Source organism: Alternaria rosae (assembly GCF_020736505.1).
Source record: "Alternaria rosae strain MPI-PUGE-AT-0040 chromosome Unknown BKA58scaffold_5, whole genome shotgun sequence".
Taxonomy (NCBI): domain Eukaryota; kingdom Fungi; phylum Ascomycota; class Dothideomycetes; order Pleosporales; family Pleosporaceae; genus Alternaria; species Alternaria rosae.
In genome coordinates, this window is record NW_025763574.1 from 767,196 (window position 1) to 787,583 (window position 20,388).

At 53.3% G+C, this 20,388-nt stretch overlaps 11 protein-coding genes across 11 annotated transcripts; 6 read left to right on the forward strand and 5 right to left on the reverse strand.

Annotated features, from left to right (window-relative positions):
* Positions 1–139: 139 nt before the first annotated feature.
* BKA58DRAFT_315337 (AP-2 complex subunit sigma-1) lies at positions 140–843 on the reverse strand (the record flags this gene model as incomplete). Its single annotated transcript, XM_046167522.1, has 3 exons — positions 140–584; positions 634–716; positions 775–843. 3 exons carry the CDS (start codon positions 841–843, stop codon positions 140–142), a joined length of 597 nt encoding a protein of 198 aa, XP_046025046.1.
* Positions 844–980: 137 nt separating this feature from the next.
* Positions 981–1,824, forward strand: BKA58DRAFT_338616 (arabinogalactan endo-1,4-beta-galactosidase). The gene is made up of 2 exons (XM_046168292.1): positions 981–1,378; positions 1,431–1,824. The coding sequence occupies exons 1-2, from the start codon at positions 1,034–1,036 to the stop codon at positions 1,686–1,688; spliced, it is 603 nt and encodes a 200-aa protein (XP_046025047.1). The 5' UTR covers positions 981–1,033; the 3' UTR covers positions 1,689–1,824.
* A 1-nt stretch (position 1,825) lies between these two features.
* On the reverse strand, positions 1,826–2,440 carry BKA58DRAFT_360752 (diphthamide biosynthesis protein 3). Its single transcript, XM_046168762.1, has 2 exons — positions 2,124–2,440; positions 1,826–2,072 (listed from the first exon to the last, which is right to left on the reverse strand). The coding sequence occupies exons 1-2, from the start codon at positions 2,316–2,318 to the stop codon at positions 2,016–2,018; spliced, it is 252 nt and encodes an 83-aa protein (XP_046025048.1). The 5' UTR covers positions 2,319–2,440; the 3' UTR covers positions 1,826–2,015.
* Positions 2,441–2,447: 7 nt separating this feature from the next.
* On the forward strand, positions 2,448–4,991 carry BKA58DRAFT_172539 (exocyst complex component Sec6-domain-containing protein). The gene is made up of 2 exons (XM_046165220.1): positions 2,448–4,944; position 4,991. Exon 1 carries the CDS (start codon positions 2,585–2,587, stop codon positions 4,874–4,876), a length of 2,292 nt encoding a protein of 763 aa, XP_046025049.1. The 5' UTR covers positions 2,448–2,584; the 3' UTR covers positions 4,877–4,944; position 4,991.
* Positions 4,992–6,030: 1,039 nt separating this feature from the next.
* BKA58DRAFT_439746 (uncharacterized protein) lies at positions 6,031–6,475 on the forward strand (the record flags this gene model as incomplete). Its single annotated transcript, XM_046173708.1, has 2 exons — positions 6,031–6,137; positions 6,193–6,475. 2 exons carry the CDS (start codon positions 6,031–6,033, stop codon positions 6,473–6,475), a joined length of 390 nt encoding a protein of 129 aa, XP_046025050.1.
* Positions 6,476–6,909: 434 nt separating this feature from the next.
* BKA58DRAFT_457548 (uncharacterized protein) lies at positions 6,910–9,653 on the reverse strand (the record flags this gene model as incomplete). Its single annotated transcript, XM_046174636.1, has 3 exons — positions 8,120–9,653; positions 6,986–7,603; positions 6,910–6,920 (listed from the first exon to the last, which is right to left on the reverse strand). The coding sequence occupies exons 1-3, from the start codon at positions 9,612–9,614 to the stop codon at positions 6,910–6,912; spliced, it is 2,124 nt and encodes a 707-aa protein (XP_046025051.1). The 5' UTR covers positions 9,615–9,653.
* Positions 9,654–10,919: 1,266 nt separating this feature from the next.
* On the reverse strand, positions 10,920–12,542 carry BKA58DRAFT_172560 (Dip2/Utp12 family-domain-containing protein). Its single transcript, XM_046165221.1, has 2 exons — positions 11,702–12,542; positions 10,920–11,648 (listed from the first exon to the last, which is right to left on the reverse strand). Exons 1-2 carry the CDS (start codon positions 12,413–12,415, stop codon positions 11,112–11,114), a joined length of 1,251 nt encoding a protein of 416 aa, XP_046025052.1. The 5' UTR covers positions 12,416–12,542; the 3' UTR covers positions 10,920–11,111.
* Positions 12,543–13,614: 1,072 nt separating this feature from the next.
* BKA58DRAFT_401761 (uncharacterized protein) lies at positions 13,615–16,336 on the forward strand (the record flags this gene model as incomplete). Its single annotated transcript, XM_046171688.1, has 3 exons — positions 13,615–13,718; positions 13,789–16,232; positions 16,281–16,336. The coding sequence occupies 3 exons, from the start codon at positions 13,615–13,617 to the stop codon at positions 16,334–16,336; spliced, it is 2,604 nt and encodes an 867-aa protein (XP_046025053.1).
* A 74-nt stretch (positions 16,337–16,410) lies between these two features.
* BKA58DRAFT_172572 (uncharacterized protein) lies at positions 16,411–17,342 on the reverse strand. Its single transcript, XM_046165222.1, has one exon. It carries the CDS (start codon positions 17,121–17,123, stop codon positions 16,485–16,487), a length of 639 nt encoding a protein of 212 aa, XP_046025054.1. The 5' UTR covers positions 17,124–17,342; the 3' UTR covers positions 16,411–16,484.
* Positions 17,343–17,459: 117 nt separating this feature from the next.
* Positions 17,460–19,270, forward strand: BKA58DRAFT_384566 (TIP49 C-terminus-domain-containing protein). Its single transcript, XM_046170276.1, has 4 exons — positions 17,460–17,738; positions 17,789–18,008; positions 18,061–18,608; positions 18,654–19,270. The coding sequence occupies exons 1-4, from the start codon at positions 17,586–17,588 to the stop codon at positions 19,119–19,121; spliced, it is 1,389 nt and encodes a 462-aa protein (XP_046025055.1). The 5' UTR covers positions 17,460–17,585; the 3' UTR covers positions 19,122–19,270.
* On the forward strand, positions 19,271–20,268 carry BKA58DRAFT_384567 (uncharacterized protein). Its single transcript, XM_046170277.1, has one exon. It carries the CDS (start codon positions 19,293–19,295, stop codon positions 20,034–20,036), a length of 744 nt encoding a protein of 247 aa, XP_046025056.1. The 5' UTR covers positions 19,271–19,292; the 3' UTR covers positions 20,037–20,268.
* The last annotated feature ends 120 nt before the right edge of the window (positions 20,269–20,388 follow it).

Genomic DNA, 20,388 nt, shown 5'->3' on the forward strand with positions numbered 1-20,388 from the left:
GCCTGGTGAGCTCTGATTTCGCCGTTGGGTCGTTGCTCTTGAACAATCGAGGCTGTGTAAGCTGTTCGGCTGTTCGGCGCGCCCAACGCTTCGAGCGCAACGCTTCTGGCTTCACGGATCTGACCTCGGACTCTCTTCTTCACCTACCAGCCCACATACCATCTCCCCTTCCTAGACCGCCAAAAGTCAGTCCGCCCATGACACCACCGCCTCCACTGCCGCCAATGTTCTTGCCTTCATTCACAGGCCGCTTGGCGACTCTTCCTTGTGCCTTGACGCCTTGAATGACCTTGTCTAACTGCGTCTCTACCACAACCCCGCCCACTATCATCTCGCCCAGTGTCGCATGCAGGGTCTCAAAGTTGAAGATCAGGTCGAGTTCGCATACGTTTTCGAAGAGACCATCGAGCGCTTGTACGAAGACCTGGATGAGATCGAGAAGCGCGAGAGGCGATTCGGTGGATGTAGATATGACGATGAAGTAGAGTGTCGCGTAGTGGCGGTAGGTCACAAGGGACGGCGTGTCGTTGTGTGGAGTTGTGGGCGTGCTGGATTTGGAGCTGCTGGCGAGGAGCGGCGGCAGGCTAGGTACATGTTAGTGACATTACTGTGTAGGACCACGGAGAAACGTACGGTAAAAAGTTACATGCTGAGTTTGGACGGTTGGCGACGAGGGTGAAGATCTCAGAGATGAGGCGCTGCTGGACGCTGGTTTCCTGGGTGGTTGTGAGTATGAGAGGCCTGGGGCACGATGTCAGGTCACGTGTAATGTACCAGCTGTGTGTAGAACTTGGTCAGTCGCGGCTGGCCGGCATTGTTGAAGACGAGGACGGCGTTGATCATGGTGTGGATAGTTGGTGGTGAGGCGCACACTGGCGTTGGACATGTCCCGCCGAAGGATGCGGGGAGACGCGCGAGGGTCCATGCTCCTCCAGCTTGCGTCCAGCCCAGGAACAGAACACGCTCCCGCTACTCCGCAACTTCCACCACCAACAATCCTCTCAGTTACTCCAACCCATCCAACCCAACCACAATGAAGCCAGCTACTCGATTCGCCAGCACCGCCATCCGTCGCGCCGCCCGAACTTCCCTCCGCGTCCAGTCGCCCGCCAATTGCATCATCGCCAGCAGAGCTCCTGCCATCAGCCATGCTGCCCCCGTTCGCAGCTTCCACGTATCAATGGGTATGAGGGTGGGCATCATGCCTGGTGAAGAGGACCCGAAGCCCAAAGAGAGCGAAGCCCATGACGAACCCGGCAAACCCACGGAGCTCTCAATAGAAGAGTTCCACGAGCGCGCAGACTACTACCTGGGCGAGCTGGTACAGAGGTTAGAGGAGGCCCAGGAGAACGACCCGGCCATCGAAGTAGACTACTCCGTAAGTCACGATTACGCAGCAGAACTCGGATTGGATACTAATTTGGTTGCAGGCTGGCGTCCTCGAAGTCACTTTCCAAGAGAACACATTTGTACTGAACAAACAACCCCCGAACAAGCAGATCTGGCTCAGCTCCCCAATCTCCGGACCGAAGCGATTCGACTGGGTCGTCGCACAAGAGGGCATGGACTTCAAGGAGGGTGGTGGCATCGGCGACTGGGTATACATGAGGGACGGCAGCTCGCTCACTGAGATTCTCAGGAAAGAGCTGGGCGTTGACGTCAGTGTCGACGATCAGGTCCCGCGTTAATGGAGCGGGCTGTAGTCGGTAGCACATGCTTTAGTACGCTCTCTCGTCGCAGAGCACGTCTGGAAAGATGGAGTCTTCTGGCTATGAGAGTATACACGATGACACGGTAGCCAATAGCGAAAAGCGACAACGACTTTGATTGCGCACTTTCAGCCCTGCTTCGCCAAATATCGCATGTGGGGTGATATCTCCCTCGTCTTTGCTAGAATGCGACCACATTTATATAACCAACTTCCCCCAACGCCAATATATGCATTACAACGCCGTGAACATCGAGAGGGTCAGCTGTGACTCCTTAAGGTGGCATGAGAATAGAAATCGAGGAATCTAGGCGGTAATGGCGACGCTCTTGGGCGCATCGTCGTTCTCTGGTGGGAGATCGGACTGCAACATGTCAGTACTTAACTCCCGCTGTACACAGAATAGAAAGCATACCGGGTCGAATATAATCCGTATCATCAGACTACAACTGGGGCAGCGCGCAATGTCCTCTCCGTCGCGCATGTCGTAAATGGAGATCTCAAAACGGTCACCGCAAGGGCATGGGTGGTGGTATATCTGCAGCGTCTCGTCGTAGAAGCAGTCTTCGATTTCGATCTCGTCGTAGAGGTTCAGCTCTTCGTCGGCCATGGTGGGTGGGTGTGCGCGTGCAAAGAGTGATTGAGTTTGTCGGCGACTGCGAGCAAGTGGCGGGGGTGGGAACTTTTGGCCGCAGCACACCTCCGGCACGCTAGCCCTCGACCTGCATCCGCCCCAGACTGTTACCCGTCCATTCACATCAACAGAAGCTCCGAACACGTATAGTAACGTCGAGGCCGCCCGCCCACCCCGTCCGCGACCTTCACCTCCACCCTACCATGGGCGCGCGCCTGCCGAATTGAGCCACGTCTAGAACCATGGGCGATGTCGAGTCCGCCACGGTTAAGCTCGCGGAGCTGCTGCGACACCCGGAGGACCTTGACAAGATACCCGCACTGAAAGCCGAATTTATGCGCAAGAAGGCGGCTGTAGATGGTCAACTCCGCCATGGGCTGAAAGAGCAGCTCGAGCTGACCCAGTCGGGCATGAGCAGCATCACCGAGGGCCAGCGCACCGTCAACCTGATCAAAGAGGAGATGATGAAGATAGACAAGCTATGCGCCGAGGCCCAAAATATGATTCAGGACTTCCCGCACATCAACCTGGTGGCGCAAACACACAAGAACTTTGAATCGGTGGAGAAGATGCGCAATGACATCGAGGCCTTTGAGGAGCGCCTGGAGAACCTCGAGATCCTGCTGGCACAGGACGACGAAGACCCCGCGAACCAGCCAAATCTGCTGCAAGTACACTACGGTCTGACGCAGCTACGAGATATCCGCGACGAAGCCATGGGCCAGATCAAGAACAGCGACACCTCTACTGAGCTCATCGACAACCTCACACTAGAGAGTGGTGTCACGGTGCAGGACCTCTTCGCGCGCTTGGACGACGTCGTAGAGTGGTTTGACAGGCATATTGGCGAGGCGTGCATAAATCTCATACAGCTGGTGCAGACCGACAACGTAGGCATGGTGGTCCGCTTGGCCGTCGTGATCGAGGAAGAAGAGAAGACGGACAAGAAGATCAAGGCGTTGCAAGATGCGCAGAGAGAGTTTGGAGATCTCGCCTCTCGCTTCAAGTCCATTACACAAGGGCCTAAGGAGCTTCGTGGCTACAAGGAGAAGTTCATTACTTCCATCGAATATGTTTGCAAGGCCGAGATGGACGGAGTGAGAGAACAGTTCCAGGAAGACCCCGAGAAGGTTGAAAAGTACTTCAAGTGGTATTTCAACAACCTGAACACAGTCAAGCTGGGTATGGTCGAGCTCATGCCTAAGAAGTGGAAGATCTTTGACACCTACACCAATATCTACCACAAGCAGATGCACGACTTCCTCATGGAGTTTGCCGATGACGAAGCTCTTGGGCCGCAATACTTGTTGGCTGTTATCAACTGGGTGGACAAGTACTATGTCAAGATGCAGAAGCTTGGGTACTCAGAAGAGCAACTACAGCCACATGTCATCGACAACCGTAGTGCCGAGCTGATACGTACCTACCGCTCCGTCATCATCCAGGCCGTCGATCAATACATGGAGCGCATCAATACTCAGGACAGGCAAAGATTTGTGCAGCAGGACAAAACAGCGTACGAGACCAACTTCGACGGTATCCTTCAAACAAAAGCTCTTGGAGACGTCTGGACGCTTTTCAGTCAGAATATCGGTGTCGCTGCAAGTAGCCAACGTCCCGACGTTGCTGATGGTGTAGTCGACTCCATGTTCCGTGCCCTATTGTCTCGCCAGCGTATATGGACCCAACTCATCGATGAAGAAAAGGCCAAATTCCTCGGACCAACTCCGGCGCAAGATGAAGATGACATATATGTCTTGCAGGAGTGGCTTATCGCTCTTGCAAACGACCAGATCATCTGCATTGACGATGACATTGACGGCAGTGGTCAAGCATCCTTCTTAAGCGTCTTCGAACGCGAAGTCACGCCTATCGTCTCGCAGGACTACATGATCGACAAGCTGGCCAAGAATGTGGACGAAGCCAAGAACGGCTATATTGACATTTCATCGCACTGCATACAAGTCTTTAGCGAGCTCATCTTCATTGTCGACCTTAAGCCTGTGCTTTCCAAATTCTTCACCGTCGAGTGGTACTCGAGGACCGACATGGCATCGATCATCACAACGTTCAAAGACTACGTGGATGAGTTCCTCCCTAGGATCCACCGCTCGCTACAAGATCTTATTATCGATTCTCTCGCTGACGAGCTGCTGGTTCAGTATCTCGGGGCCGTGCGCAACAAGGGTGCCAAGTTCAAGAGGACGGATCAGTTTGCAGAAAAGATGAGAGACGACCTTTTCACAGCGTTCGAGTGGTTCATGACGTTTGGTGAGCAGGGTAACGATATCAAGCAACGATGGCGCGCTGTGCAAGAGTTCCTCAAGCTGCTGGAATGCGACAAGTCGCAAGTGCAGTTTGCGTATGTTGACTTCAAGAATGCTTACCGGGATGTTAGTATTACATGGGTGGAAGCTGTTTTGAGGACAAGGGATGACTTTGACCGGGGCATGTTGAACGCGGTTAAAGCAAAGGCCGCAGAACCTATAGCAGAAGATGCGCCTCCTGATCCGATCATGGGCAGGGTGAAGTAAGGCTCGATTTGGCACATGTCAACCTCGGAGAAGAAGGCATGTCTGGCGTTGGAGGTGTGTACATTAGGGTCAGTGTTGCAGCCGCCGGCAACGCGGCATCACTAACGACTCTAGAGCAACACGATATACCCCGGATTTCTGCTCGTCACTAGATTAGCGAATACGAACTTCCTCACATCATGTTCACTGGGCGAAAAGTGTACAATCGCATCGTACTGCCACCTCTCTTGTCATATGACGTCTGCAAACCCCTATCCGCGATTTGCGCGCTCCCATCAAACGCAAAAGTAGAAATGAGCGAGGATGAGCAGCAAGATCGACAGGTACATTTCCTCGTCCGCGGGAGCATTCATGATCGAGGTGATAGCCTAGCCCCATCACGGCTAGCGTCAGGGGTCCGCCCACCGGCGTCTCAGAACGGTGGAAGGCGCCGCGTGCTAATATCGAGCCGTTCCTATCAAAATGACCTTAATATGCAGGCCGCATTTTTGGTTGGAAGCTGTGATTAGGGATGTTTCGAAACAAGTCATCCTCGAGATGTCGCGTGCTGCGATGGAAATAGAACTCAACGCCTTTGTAACAGTAAAAGCAGTCTGAACAGTCGCGACGAGGCGCGCGAAACACAAAAAGCCCAGCATGACGCGCAACACTCCCCCACATTCATCGCGGCAATGGCAGGGCTTTTGCAAACCTCATGACGCGCACCTACCAACCGTCGATCAACAAACACAATTTCCGCTATCGCCCACCCCAACCTGTGAGCAATCCAGCACGCTCGCCACACCTGACATGCAAGGATGACCCAACCAATCTAGACCATCGCCCGCGAGGAAATGAACCAACGCAGTCGATCGATGGGCAAGGCTGGCGCGTCCTTGCCCACCCCATCACCTGTCATATGACTACTAATAAGAGGGCTGTATAAGACCCATTGGAGCGCCTCATAACCCTCCTACTACTCTTCTTCTCTCATCATCCTACGATCCAACATAATCTATAGTACCTAGTGTTCTATTAGCCACTCATTTTTTTCTTGCAAGTCAAGTCAAACTCACAGTCTTTACTACCCACCAATCACTCAACGACTCGACTCTTACGTCTCCTAACGCCCTATACCCAATTTACCCTTCTCCCAACTTCTATCAACATTCAAGATGCGTTTCACCATCATCGCCGCTTCGCTCGTCGCAGCTGTTGCTGCTCAGTACGGTGCTCCCGCTGAGGAGTCCTGCTCTGCTCTCGTCACTGTCACTGTCACCGAGTACGTTTTCTCTCACACCATTCATTATAAGCCCGCATACTAATCCCCTATTCAGGACTATGCAGCACACCCCCGTTGCTCCCTCCATGAGCTCCGCCTACTACCCCACCACCGCCCCCATGGCCCCCTCCTCCGCCCCCGTCATGGGCGGTACCGGTGTTCCCATGGTCCCCGAGGCGTCCTCCGTCGGCACCGGATACGCCATGCCTACTGGCACTGCCGCCCCTACTGGCAGCATGACTGGTCCTCCCCCCTCTGAGTTCACTGGTGCCGCTTCTGGCCTCAAGGTCGGTGGTGCGCTCGCCGGTGTCGGTGCCGTTGCTGCTTTCTTCTTGTAGAGAGTGATATGTGTGGGGATTTGAGATGGAAGGGGATGCGAGATTGTAGCTGCTGCGATACCCAAAGGGTTGCGTTCTTTGTTTAGTACCTTTTTTGAATTGATGTGGTTTGAGCCCGGTTGTGGCTTTTTATGAATATGTTTTTGCTGTTGGTGATGCTGTTCTGGCGTTTGGTGAAACATATCTGCAGTGATGGAGTGAAGAGTTTTCCCTTACAGTCATGGAATTGGAATGAGATTGCAGTGGAGGAAAAGCTGTCATACCGTACTTGGAAGATGTTTTTACTGACTAGAAACTATTGCTTCCCTTACCCTCTCCTCCGGAAGAGTCTTCTCAAAAGATCTTTCACAGGGTTACCACAGCCAGCGCTATCGCTACTACTTTTCTTCGCTACCCCTCCGCCCTTCAATGGAACCACCCACTGGACATTTCTCTTAGCCCTTGGCTGTTGACGATACGATGGCAGTGGGTAGTAAGGATAATCACCGTCCCTAATAACCAGCAACGAACCCTGAACCTCCGGACCTAATTCCAGGTCTTTCGTCTCCCGCTCTACTTCAGTCCCTGATCGTCCTTTCTGTCCCGTTTTTTCTACGTGCTGAATCTTCTCATCTTGTCCACGGACAACGTCTTGAGCTGCGTCAGTAAGCACGATACTCCATTGTCTCGTATCTGAGCTTTCTTCTTCGTTCTCTTCTTGTTCGTCTTCCTTCTCACTGTACAGATCCAGATCATCAGGCAGAATATCGCTCATCCGCGTTGTCGAGACTACATTTTCCTCTTTAGCCGTCGGAACGGTAAACAAGTCCGAATCACCAGATGGACTACCAGACGAATCAAGAGAGCTGATACTACCATCGTGAAAATTGCGAGATATCGGGTAGACAGGCAGATTTTCCGAAGACCTTGAAGTACGGAGAATGTGATTAGCGTGGAAGAGAGTGACTGCAGGAGATAGTGGCGTAGGTGGCAGAACAGGCGAATCAGTACGGAAGGATGTTGGACTAAGCGTTACCGTCTGGCTAAAAATGAATTTTTGGGCGCTGGGGAACATAGGGAGAGTATTAACGCTGGCGCGGAAGGTTGTTGTTGTAGGTGTTGGACTCAGCAAGAAGGTTTGCTTAACAACTGCATTCGTGGTAATCGTCACGTTGGGGTTTCGTCGTGGCATTATCCGCGTTTTTCGCGCTGACTTTGGCGCGGCTATTCGGCGGGTGGTATATGTGGTCGTTGATAGTCTGGTAATTGGTTGCCAACGGAGAGATGCGAAGCGGTAGGCGAAAAGTGCTGCGTAACACGATAGCGAGGCTTGCATGCTTGCTGAAGACTTCTCGTGGTACTTTTGCCTCATATGTGACAGAGTGAGGGGGGGTTTGCGCTGGTAGACAAGGACATTGTGGCTGTGTGGGAAATGACAGCGTGAACGGAACAAAGACACCACAGCAGTGATGAGATATGGGAAGGGAACAAAGAAGCCGTGATAGTTTACTATAGAACAGTGTTTATAAACATTTCATCAAGCTATCCATCCCTCGAAGCTTTCGAGCATACTGTATCCGCTTCGGACGTATGTAGATAACTAGCCCATAAGTCAGATACCCACCACTCATCATCATCTCCCCTTTCTGCAGCACCTAAGCTTACACTCCGGGTCGCAGCACCCAGGCATAGCTCCAGGGCCCATTTTCTTCAACGCCGCCTCGCTAGCAGCTTGTTCAAGAGCAAATGTCGCTCGTGCAATATCAGCCTGTACTCGGTCAAAAGCAGTCCGTTCTTTAGCCCACTCTTTCGCAGCAGCGACTTCCTCGGCTTCATCCTTTTTCTTAGCGGCTTCTTCAGCACTAAGAGGCGGCTCGTTACGACCTTGTATTTTCTCTGCAAACCACGACTTGGCTTTACGCAGTCCAGATCGCCCAGATGTTGTGATATCAGGCAAGATCTTGGGTTGATTCCATGTCGACAAGTGATGTGAGCTTTTGAGGAGATCTTTGGAACTTTTCTTGAGAAGCAGAAGGCTGTTGATCGGTACCTTGATTCCTATTTTGGGCGCTTGTGTAGTACCTACATCAGTATAATGGTTGCTTCGAGAAGATCGTGGTGTGTTGGTTTCCCTCGGAGCGGTATGTTCTGGTCCCCGTTTGTCAGGCAATTCCGTGATATCGCTACCGGCCTTTCTCTCGGTGTCGCAATCGCTTAGAACAAGTCGTGGTCTATCGTTCTGTCCAAGAGCGATGTGTACAACTCCTCGTCTGTTCCGCTTTTCCGTGGTATTGCTATCTGTATCTGTATCGCAGTCGCTCAGAACACAGCGCAGTCCAATGTTTCGTTCAAGAGCAATGTATGGAGATGCTGGTCTATCGGGCGACTCTGTGGTATGGCTTTCTGTATCTGTGTCGCAGTTTCTTGGAGTTTGTTTGGTTTGGTTGACTACGGTGTACTTGCGTGCTCTTCTGTTGGGCGCTTTGCCGTTGTCGGAGTCGGTAACAGAGTCAGTTCGAATAGAATCTTGCCTGTACTGGTGTTGATAGACTTGGTCGCGTCTCATGTGTATTGGCGGGACGTATGAGCTACCGGAGTTTCGATTAGGCCGATGAAGTTCAGGAGGCCCAGCTACCAGGGCTTCGTGTGAGATTGTAGGTGTCTCTTGTTCTACGAGAGCATTTGTAAATATAGGTGACGGAGCTGGCGGCAGCGTTTCCGCATTTGCGAATCTCGTTGGAACTTCTGCACGGATTTCCTCCCATTCCTCTCTTCTAGAGAATGATGGGTAAGCGACGATGTGCCTAGACAATCTGTCTGTTCGTGCTGGCTCGATGTTCCCTGGAGACCATGAAGGCGCTATATGGAGATGTTCGGTTTTGTATAGTTGCTCAATACCGACTATACCGTGGCGACGAGATGACCGGTCAAGCGAGGCAGGACGACTTGTTACAGGAGGTAAGAGCTCAGTACCCACAACAACATCCTGAGGTGTCACAGTGAAAGCCACCGTCGGCTCAGTCCCTTCTCTCTGGGCCTCTCGAAACGCAGCCTGAAGATCTCTGTTACGCGATTTGCGTGGGACAGCGCAAGCTTCCATCCTCTCGATTTCATACTTGCGTTGTCTGGCACTCATCGAGCCCCAAGGTAGAGATGGCATGTTTGTCGCAGACAATTTGCCTCAATCCGGTTGGGACTAACTCACTGGGGCCTCCCTCTCAAGACGTATAGAAAAGCCAAGGTTGATTTGTTTGGGTAACCGCATTGTGAAGGTACACGTTTGACGGGGGAAGAATGGTGAAATATCGAATGCCTACTAGATAGAAATCGAAGAAGAATTCTTGAACAATAAAGATTGCCATGAAGAACATCGCGAAATAGGGCTGTGCTAAAGACGATGAAATGTATCGCTGAATGTGTAGAGAAAATGAAGCGTTACGGAAATTCCGGAGAACAAAACAGTTCTAGGCGTCAGCGAATAATATGAGGATATCCTCACTTAGTGCCCTCCCCTCCTTCCGCCTTTCCCACTTGCGACCAGATATCCTCATCGTCAATCATCTCCTCCCCCTCTGACCCCTCCACCGTATTGTCAGAAGGAGTTGTTGAACAAAGCCACTCTTGTAGGTCAGGATCCTTCGTCAATCTGGTATGTGTCAGATTGCTAAGTACAAGACGGTCAGTCCGATGATAGTCATTCAAATCGTAGCGCTTAGACTCGTCAATCTTACAGTAATGCCCTCCGCCATGTCCGCCATCGCGCTTGTAATGAGCATGTAGATTGTGACAAGAAGTCACATGGCGGACGTCACATGCTTCCTTTTTGTAAACTTCGTATTGGCGCTGAGATTCGACAGTGCAATCCATGGTCCGCTTGTCCTTTCTCTTCGTAGCTTTGTTTAGTCTGAGCGAATCCGTTGCGCGCTATGGACGTTTTTATACTATTGGTGTGAATCAGATTCGCTGTGGATAGTTCTGGCTTGTGCGACTCACGTCTGGCAACTGTCAAAGGCTTAGGCTGAAAGATACGGCTAGAAGCTGTGTGGCGCAAAACGGGGCAAGGCTGGTCGCGCTTTATGGAATTGCCGTTGAGATCTAGGATAGTAGCGTATACCTGACTCGGATGTGGTCTGAGTTGTAGATTGGAAGACCGGTAGATTTCTCCGGTGGCCCTGCGTTTGAGCTGTGGATGTCGTCCTGGCTCAGACGACTGGTCGTTAGATCTCAGGGCCTTAGCGTGGGTGGGCGTATTTCTGGTGTATAAGATTGGCATTTCGACAGGGAAAACATGAGTGCTCTTACGCAATTGGCGATGAGATCATTGTAAAGTGAGATGGCAGTACGTTGTGCACTAGAGGGGATCAGAGCTCACAATAGGGAGTATTTCTGACTGACCACAAGGCAAAGACATGTCTCAGACCGACAAACAGCTTGGTTAGCTGCAGAAACCTTCCATTGGTCATGTATAGGATACTTCCGGAATGCGGTACGTAGAAGAAATCTAGACTTCGTATAGATTGCCGTAAGTAAGGTATCAACGCCACCATAGATGAACGCCTATGCGTGAATCCCAATTTTCGATGATCGGACGCGCCAAGTAGTGTGGTTCGCGGGCCGTCGTAGACTGTACAAGAATTACGAACTTCCTCTTCAACACTCAGCGCCGGCTCTTGAGCCCAGCCCGAGCCGCTGTTGATCGTCGCTCTGGTTTCGATTCGTCTCCGCTCTCGGAGTCACCATCCTCCAAATCATCGCTCATAGGGTCTGACATGTCCTCGCCCTCGTCATCATCCGTCTCTTCTGCCTCGTCATCGATGAGGTCTTCATCAGAACCTTCACTACCCTCGTCGGAAACGTCGTCCATCTCCATATTCAGGCCCATATCATCTGACGAGCTCTCGTCGTCGTCGTCCATCTCTGGACGCGATCGTTTCGGGGTTGCAGTGGCTCCCTCAACAGACTCGTCATCAGAGACGTAATCGTCCTGGCCCTCGACGTATACCAGTGCTTCGTCCGCATCGTCGTTGGCGGCTTGGTTTCGTTTCCTTAGATCAAGTTGAGCTTGTAGCATATCTAGGCGACCTTTCAACGACATGAGCGGCATCAGACCGCTCGAGCGCTCCTTCAAAACTTTGTTCAGTGCCGTGAGTTGCTTGACAATTTGGGGCTGGGAAGCGAGGTATCCTCCGTGCGCCTGTTCGGTAAGTGTTAGTCGATGCATTTTCCATTCAGACGTGGACTGCTTACGGCAAGACTCCATTGTACCCAGGCCATCAACATGCCCGCTCGGCCGGGACTTCTGTGTAGCCGCTCCGCCAGTCTTTGCAATAGCGTTCCGACCAACGGCGATGGCAACCGTTCGACGGTAGCATAGACCGACTCTACATCGACAACCTGAAGGCATGAATCGAGAAGCTCTTTGTCGTTGGTGCGCAAGGCTTGAGTGAGGACGGTGCCGAGAGAGTTTGCATTCGGCGGTGCAAGTGGGCGGTTCTTCGTCGCTGTTACTGCGCGCTCTGGGTTGGGGTCGAAGGCGTCTTCGACGCTTATGATTCGCGATTCTTGGACAGGCTCAGGGCCTTCTGCGCGTAATCGGTCCCCGAATGTGAGCTCTTCCGGTTCCGCCCCATTCTCGTCATCCACAGCAGCATCAGCCTGCGTGGGACCTTCTTGCGCGCTGTCCGAGTCGTCATCGCTCTCTTCCTCGGCGCTGCTGATCTCTATGACGTCCGCATCCGCCATGTGCGCATCGGCTGGTCCTTCAACAACAGCGGTGGCGTCGTCGACTCGGTCTGCCTGCGCATTCTTGACACCGTTTGTCTTTGCTGTGGGCTTGGCCGCATTTCCATTTACAAGTGCTTTGAGACCATTTTGGCGGACTGTCGCAGGCGATTGCGCCAACTTGGGTTTTTTCGCAGGCCGGCGGTCGCGATTCTTCGGGGTTGCTACGGCGGCGGGCATTTTCGTGGGCACCGTATGTTTCGATTTGTCGCAGGCGGCGCGTGTGGAGGGCTTCACCGGAAGTTTGTACAAGGCTGTAATGTTGCAGCCTGAAGCAATGCGCAAGATACAAGTGGTCGCAAAAAATTTGGAAGAGCGAATTACCCACCCCTGCACGCACGGGCCTTGCCGACAGGGATCATAGTGTAGAGCTGTCGAGCTCGCTGCGACGCGTTCATGACCGCTGTTGCAACACCAAAATCATCAGCAAGGAAGCGTGGTAGTCCAAGCGCATCTCAAAAATGCTACAAAAGAGGTAAACAATGTCCAGACGCGGCGTTGCGGACGCGCATGGTCAAGAAGTCGGCAAGGACACGTCCCCGTCGAGTTTAGTGGCACGTCAGGGGCTGCTCTGAGGCTTGGCTCGGAGATGGAAGGGCCGGGCTACTTAACCCCAATGCCTCTCCTCTCGCGTCTGTCTTCGACGTTCTTGAGTCCATTTTCCTGATCTGCCTCCAATCAATACGCGCCTGCTCCCGATCACCCAACCTTACTCGCACTCCCCCGCCACACCTCATCACCCGCCCAAGGCCCAGTATATCGCGTCCCAAGTCCAGGCGGCTGCACCCACTACATCCGACATAATTAATACGGCGCATCCATCCCCATCCCCGTCTGTCTGCATCCGCACCCGCTGCACACTAGCGCTCACCGCCCGCCGTCTGAACACCCAAGCCACCGTCACCATCCGTGCACTACATCACCAACGTTTGTGTTGTTGTCGCACATCTTGAGAGGGCGCACAGCTGCACCACGCCGTTATTGCCTCTCCCTCTACGCGCTTGGCCCACCACAACAAACGCGTCGGCGCTATAAAGTCTGACTCATCACCGACTGCCGCCTCCGCCCTGCTACCTCGCCGCCGCCACCATCTGGTACGTAGTCACGTGCGTTTCAGCCTCTGCAACATATAGTCCTCAGCTGCCCCTCCTCATTCCTCGCGTCACTCTACCGACGCTAGCCTCACTTTGCGACCCCACCTTTACCGTAAACGCGCCCATCCCTCCCTCACTGCCGTGTCCGTCATTAACACGCGTATACTCGCGCAGTCGCGTGCGCCTAAAGCGGAAGTCGCTAACGATCCCAGATTAGCAACAACATCAAACACACCATACACTCTGTCAGCCGCGCGCAATCCCGTCTTTGACTTTCATGGCCCCATGGCAGTAATGACATCACCTACTGTCGACAAATCCTCCCTGGACCTTAAGGCGAGCGCTTTTGCGCCGGCAGACGCAATGGCAGTGGATACCGAGGCAAACGGGTAAGTCGCTCTTCCCTTCACCTTCACTTGCCCCTCCTCTCACCTCGCGCGACCTACTAATACCTAGTAGTGTTCACGATGTACTCTTCGACGAACCCGATTCCAAAACCACCACCATCGACGATACCATCGCACAGTCAAAACCCACTACAAACGGAAATCACGTAGACATGGACACGTCAGCGCCTGCAGTTGAGCCCACTACCAACGTATCCGCCGGAATCGATGGTGTCGCACAATATCTGCCTGAGAACCAAGACAATAATTCGTTATTCGGCGACTCAGATGTTGGTGCCACGGTAGCGAATGCTGTGGAGGCGCCGACTTCAGACGTACGCGATGAGCCAGCGACTGCAGAGGAGCTCTCTTCAGCCACCCAGGCAACAGGCGCTAGCACTCAGGAAGTGCCCGAAACCCAACTCTCCGCCACAGAGGAAGCCCCGGCTGAAGACAGCATGGACACTACCGCTGATGCGCCCGAAGAGTCGAAGCCCTCAGAATCTTCCGGAGCGCCTACCAAGCCGATGAACGACCTCACGATCAAGACCGATGGCGATGCAGCCACTGCGCCCCCATCTGCTGCTGCTCAATCACCAGCGATAGTAGACCGGGAAATGGAAGATGCCCCATCCTCTGGCAAGGTGCGCCCACGCGAGGATGACGATGACGACATTCCGGACGCAAAGCGCACCAAGACCGACGAGGAGACTCAAGCCGACTTCAAGCTGCCAGAGTTACCGAATCAGACCGAACAGGCCAGCGCAAATGGAGGTACCCCGGGCCCGGCATCTGATTCTGCGCAAGAGGCGTCAGGTGTCCACAAGGCTGTTGATTGGGAAGAGTGGCCCACCACTCCGATGACGGATGCACAGAACAGGTTTCTTCTTGAGCGGATAAGGAACACGAAGAAGATCAAGGTTTCATTAGCGTTCAAGGATCCCGTTGACCCTGTAGCACTCAACATCCCGAGTTATCCCGACATTGTCAAGAACCCAATGGACTTGACGACTATGGAGCACAAGCTCAAGGACAAAAAGTACACTTACGTAAGGGATTTCATGGCAGATCTGGATCAGATGATCACGAACAGCGAGCTTTTCAACAACAAGGAGCATCCTGTAACGCAGGCAGGTTACAACCTTCGCGCCTACTTCTTGAAAGGCATGGGTAAGATGCCCCGGGGAGCTGCTGCGGAAGAGCCACCCAAGCCGGTCAAGGCCAAGAAGCCGTCGGTGAGCACTTCGCAAAAGGCTCGACGTGAGTCTCGCGTTGCGCCACCCAACGTCAAGTCTCCTGCTGTCGCTACTCCGGCTGCGACGTCGCCTCAGGCTGCCTGGCCTCTCCAGCAAGACGGCACTCCACTGATTCGACGTGATTCGTCCACCACCGACGGTAGGCCAAAGCGAGAGATTCACAGGCCGTCGAAGGATTTGCCGTACACCAACGCAAAGCCGAGACGGAAGAAGTTCCAACAAGAACTCAAGTTCTGCGAGTCTGTCCTTACCGAGCTCATGAAGCCAAAGTACAGTGCGGTTACTTACCCGTTCATCGCTCCCGTAGATCCCGTGGCACTCAACATTCCGTCCTATCTCAAGATCATTAAGAAGCCGATGGACTTTGGAACGATCGAGAAGAACCTGAAGAACGGTGTCTACCAGAGTGCCAAGGACTTCTACGCGGATGCGCAACTGGTCTTCCACAACTGCTACAAGTTCAATCCTGAAGGTGATGCTGTCAACCAGATGGGACACAAGATGGAAGATCTCTTCGAGAGCCTGTGGAAGGAGAAGGCGGACTGGCTTGCCCAGCATGCGCCTGCTCCTGAACACTCGCCAAGCGACCTCTATTCTGATGAGGAAGATGAGGAAGACGAAGAGGAGGAGGAGATAGATCCTGCTCAGGCGCAGTTCCTTGCAATCCAACAACAGATTGCTCAACTGAACGCCACAGCGCAACAACTTTTGCAACAACAGACGGGTGGCAAGCGTGCTTCCCCCAAGTTGCCTGGCAAGAAGAAGAAGGCTGTGGCGCCACCAGCAAAGAGGAAGAGTCTTCCCCTTGCGGTGCCGCCTCCTGCCAAGCCCATCAAAACCGCACCGGTCAAGAAGGCAAAGGCTCCTGCGCCTCTGAGTTTCGCCCAGAAACAGGAGATCTCCGAGGGTATCAGTACGCTCGGCGATCTTGACATGCGCAAGGCGGTCCAGATCATCAGAAACGGCTGCCCGCACCTTGCTACCGTGAACGATGATGAGATGGAGCTCGATATGGACGAGATCAACGATGATACGCTCCGCGAGCTGTTGAGGTTTATCAAGTCTCTCCGTAGCTCTAAGGGAGGTGCCGTGGTCGATGATGACTTTGAACCGCCGAGGCAGGTGTCGAAGCAGGCGGCGGCCCGACCGAAGAAGAACAAGCCCATGGGCAAGAGCGAGCAAGAGGATAACATGCGCAAGATCCAGGAGAAGCTGCAGTCGTTCCAGGGCGGTGCGTCGGGATCCAGCCAGTCTCCACCTGGTGAGTCGTCAGCAAGTGCACGTTTCAATCACCCACTAACCTTTGCAGTGCATGATGCATCCAGCGACGATGACGACAGCGGCTCCGAGAGCGAGGAAGAGTGATCTTCCGTCAATAAGTCCTGCTATTCTCGTGTGACGTCCTGATTCGATGATTGGTCCAACTCTTTCCTTCTCCTTGACATGACGGAACGTGGGCGTCTGATGGCCAGGGAACTGAGGCAGTGTCAGTGCTTGCTCAAGCTGGAAGGCGTCAACTCACCACCAAATCCACACACAACCATCCCACATCGATTGTATAGTATTCTCTCTTGCACACCGACCACACCCTAGAGGTGCCATGATCATGGTACCAATGCCGACAACGGATAACGAGTGATGAGGTTTGTCTTTTTAGGTCCTTTTGGTCAAAGGCGTGGGCTGCGAGCCCCAAGTGGAACTTGGCGTGGAGGTTCGACTGAAAAGGGAGGACATGCGAGTATCCTTTTGCTGTATGAGTATGCTGCTCGGGTCGGCAGCCCAGAACAAAATTCAGATAATATTGCCAAATGTGCGTTGTGCCTCGGCGTGTGATGTTCCATAGTCCTAATGGTCTTGGCTCGGTAGGCCTCGAGAGTGGATGCCAGTGGATGCCAGTGGATGCGGCGCAGCTGTGGAGCTGGCGGAAAGGGATAACCGCTATCGTGTGTCGCTTCGCCTGTATGATTCTTTTGCATATCCATGTGTGTCTTCCAGGTAGTCCGTGTCTCTTCAGGGTGAAGGGGCGGCCACTGAATGTTCGGGGGAGGAAGCTCCGAGAGGTGACCGTACTCAGGGCGCGCACATGGCTAGGTATGCTCCCGAGGACGATAGACTGGAGCAAGGTTAGGCTCAGACGCCGTAAGAGGGACATCAGATACTGTACGCTGTGTTGGGCGCCTCGCTCAGGCAGTGACCCTGACTGCGACGTCGTGTGACGGGAATGGACAGCGACACCATAAAGGAAGGCGCGATGGTCGAAAATCCTGGTAAATGGTAGTGTGCAGTGCAGTGGCTGGAGCGATAGCAAGAATGTAGGCAGTATGGCGGACGACCCTGAGACAGGCCCGAGAGTGTGAATGCTCTGCTGCTGTGAGTGGAGGCGGAGGGTGGGGATTCAAGCGGGTGACTGACATGGAGCGCCAGTGCTGCGGTCGACGCGCTAAGCTGTGCCTTTCGCGAACTGCCATCCCTCCCAAAACTTCGAGCTCAAGACACCCCAAACAACACGCGCCCAGCTGTACATACCATCGCCACCTACCCCACGCGACTGCCATCGACACCCCGATTGCGAACCATTACCGTTCCATATCATTGAGCGCTTGCGACACTGAAAATGACGACTGTGCCAGTCAGCGAAGTCAAGAGCACGCACGATCGCTCATCCAGAACCGCGGCGCATTCCCACATCAAAGGACTCGGTCTATCAAGCGATGGACGCGCAACTCCCTCAGCTGGCGGCTTCGTTGGCCAAGCTGCAGCACGAGAGGTACTTGAGCCCTGCACACTCTCGTTCAGCCTAGGTACTAACTGGCGCAGGCATGTGGTTTAGTCGTCGACCTTGTCAAGGCAAAGAAGATGTCAGGCAGAGCCGTGCTACTCGCAGGTGGTCCCGGAACCGGTAAAACCGCATTGGCATTGGCTGTAAGCCAGGAGCTGGGTACCAAGGTGCCATTCTGTCCGATTGTCGGCAGCGAGATCTACTCTGCGGAAGTCAAGAAGACCGAAGCGCTCATGGAGAACTTCAGGAGAGCGATAGGTGCGCATTCACTTTTTCCATGGGCACGGACTGTACTGATACATTGGAACAGGTCTTCGCGTCAAGGAAACCAAGGAAGTCTACGAAGGTGAAGTGACTGAGCTCACGCCCGAAGAAGCTGAAAACCCGCTCGGGGGCTATGGCCGCACCATTTCGCATCTCCTCATCAACCTCAAGTCCGCCAAGGGCACCAAGAAGCTACGACTCGACCCATCCATATACGAGGCTATACAGAAGGAGCGCGTTCGTCTCGGCGATGTCATCTACATTGAAGCCAATACGGGAGCCGTAAAGCGCGTCGGACGATCGGACGCTTACGCGACTGAATTTGACCTCGAGGCGGAGGAATACGTTCCGATACCAAAGGGCGATGTGCACAAGAAGAAGGAGATTGTCCAGGATGTTACCCTGCACGACCTAGATGTCGCCAACGCGCGGCCGCAAGGTGGACAGGACATCATGAGCATGATGGGACAATTGATGAAGCCTAAGAAGACCGAGATTACCGAGAAGCTGCGGTTAGAGATCAACAAGGTTGTTAATAGGTACATCGACCAAGGTATCGCAGACCTAGTACCCGGTGTGCTCTTCATCGACGAGGTAAGACATTACTTTCTGATTTATGGGCTCGACTAACATACGTAGGTTCACATGCTCGATCTCGAAGCCTTCACGTTCCTGAACCGTGCTCTCGAATCACCTCTGTCACCTCTTGTTATCCTTGCGTCGAACCGCGGCAACACACATATTCGTGGCGGAGAGAACCTTCCTCCTTCGGCGCATGGTATCCCGACCGATCTCCTCGCACGTCTGCTCATCATCCCAACACACCCATACGGTCCTGCAGAGATCAAGTCGATTATTTCCACGCGCGTTACAACCGAGAAGCTCAACATCTCGGGACCAGCGAAGGAGAAGGTCAGCTCTCTTGGTGAGAAAATCAGTTTGCGCTACGCGCTGCAACTTCTAGCACCCGCAAGCGTACTGGCAGAGGTCAACGGACGGGAGAACAAGCAAATTGAGGTGGACGATGTGGAGGAATGTCAGAGCTTGTTCCTGGACGCAGGAAGGAGTGCGCGGGCCCTGGGCGAGACGAATGGATACATTTCGTAGATGTTGTGCTGCAGTTTGTACGATAGCCTGGCGTTTGGATGCAGAGGATGGTGGGCGTTTTCACCCAGAAGGGACGATAGCGTTTTGAAAAGTTACACGCAACATATACTGGGTCATTCGATATCACGATAATAATTCGGAACTGTACATTCAGATTTCTAGAATGCTGTGATGCATGTCTACGATCTACGAAAATGCGACCTCCGTTGCCACTGCAAGGCTCCGATTGGCCCCGTCAAGCCGCGGCCCAGATCGACAGTCAAGAAAGTCGTCTTCGCCATCGAGTCACAAACAGCTTTCACTTCACACATTACATACCTCATACAGCCCACATACCTCACAACAGACCGGTTACCTATACAATCCTCCACCATGGCCGCCACAATGCGCACCATGACACGTCTCCCGCGCCAGCTCTCCCGCCGCACCTTCAGCATCTCCACCCGACACGCGCAAGCACCTTTCGGCTCCGGCCCAGCACCACCCCGCCTACCCAAAGAAGACCAGGAAATCTTCGAAAAGCTGCAAAAACAAAGCACCGGCGCCTTCAGCACCCCCAAAGACATCGAAACACCCACCTCCACTCCCAATATCCGCATGCGCATCAACCAGTCGCCGGATTCTTCTCCTACACCCGCGTCTCCTGCATCGGCGTCACGACCCCAGATAAATCAGTCGCCTGATTCGGCTTCGGAAGGTAGTGAAGGTCCGGAAATCAGGTTCGAGAATGGTAAACAGATTAAGAAGGGAGAGGAGTTCCATCCTAATATGAGGAGAGGGGCGCCACCGGAGTTTGAGGGCGATGTCAATCCCAAGACGGGAGAGGTGGGCGGACCGAAGAATGAACCGCTTAGGTGGGGGAGCACGGGGAAGACGGGGGATTGGAGCTATAATGGGAGGGTGACTGATTTTTGAGGGGAAGACGCGAGCAGGCTCCAGGGTATGCTAGTGTGGAGGTTTGAGACTACACGATGGATGTGAGTCTATTGTTCAAAGACATGTAAACGAGGGCACATAGATGAGGTGGATATGTAGATAGTGGGAGGAGTGAGTGAACATGGACTTTCGTGGCGCATGTCCCATGGAAGATAGACAAGAAGACATCAAAGACCAATGGTATAATGCACATGACTATGTACCCTCCGGATTCCATGGCTTTTGACATGCATACCTTTCGAAACCTATATCTGCATCCATCGAGCGCGATTACACTTTACATTAAGCAGCAGTGAGTAAATGAATGTTACCCGTAACTGCCCGAACTAGG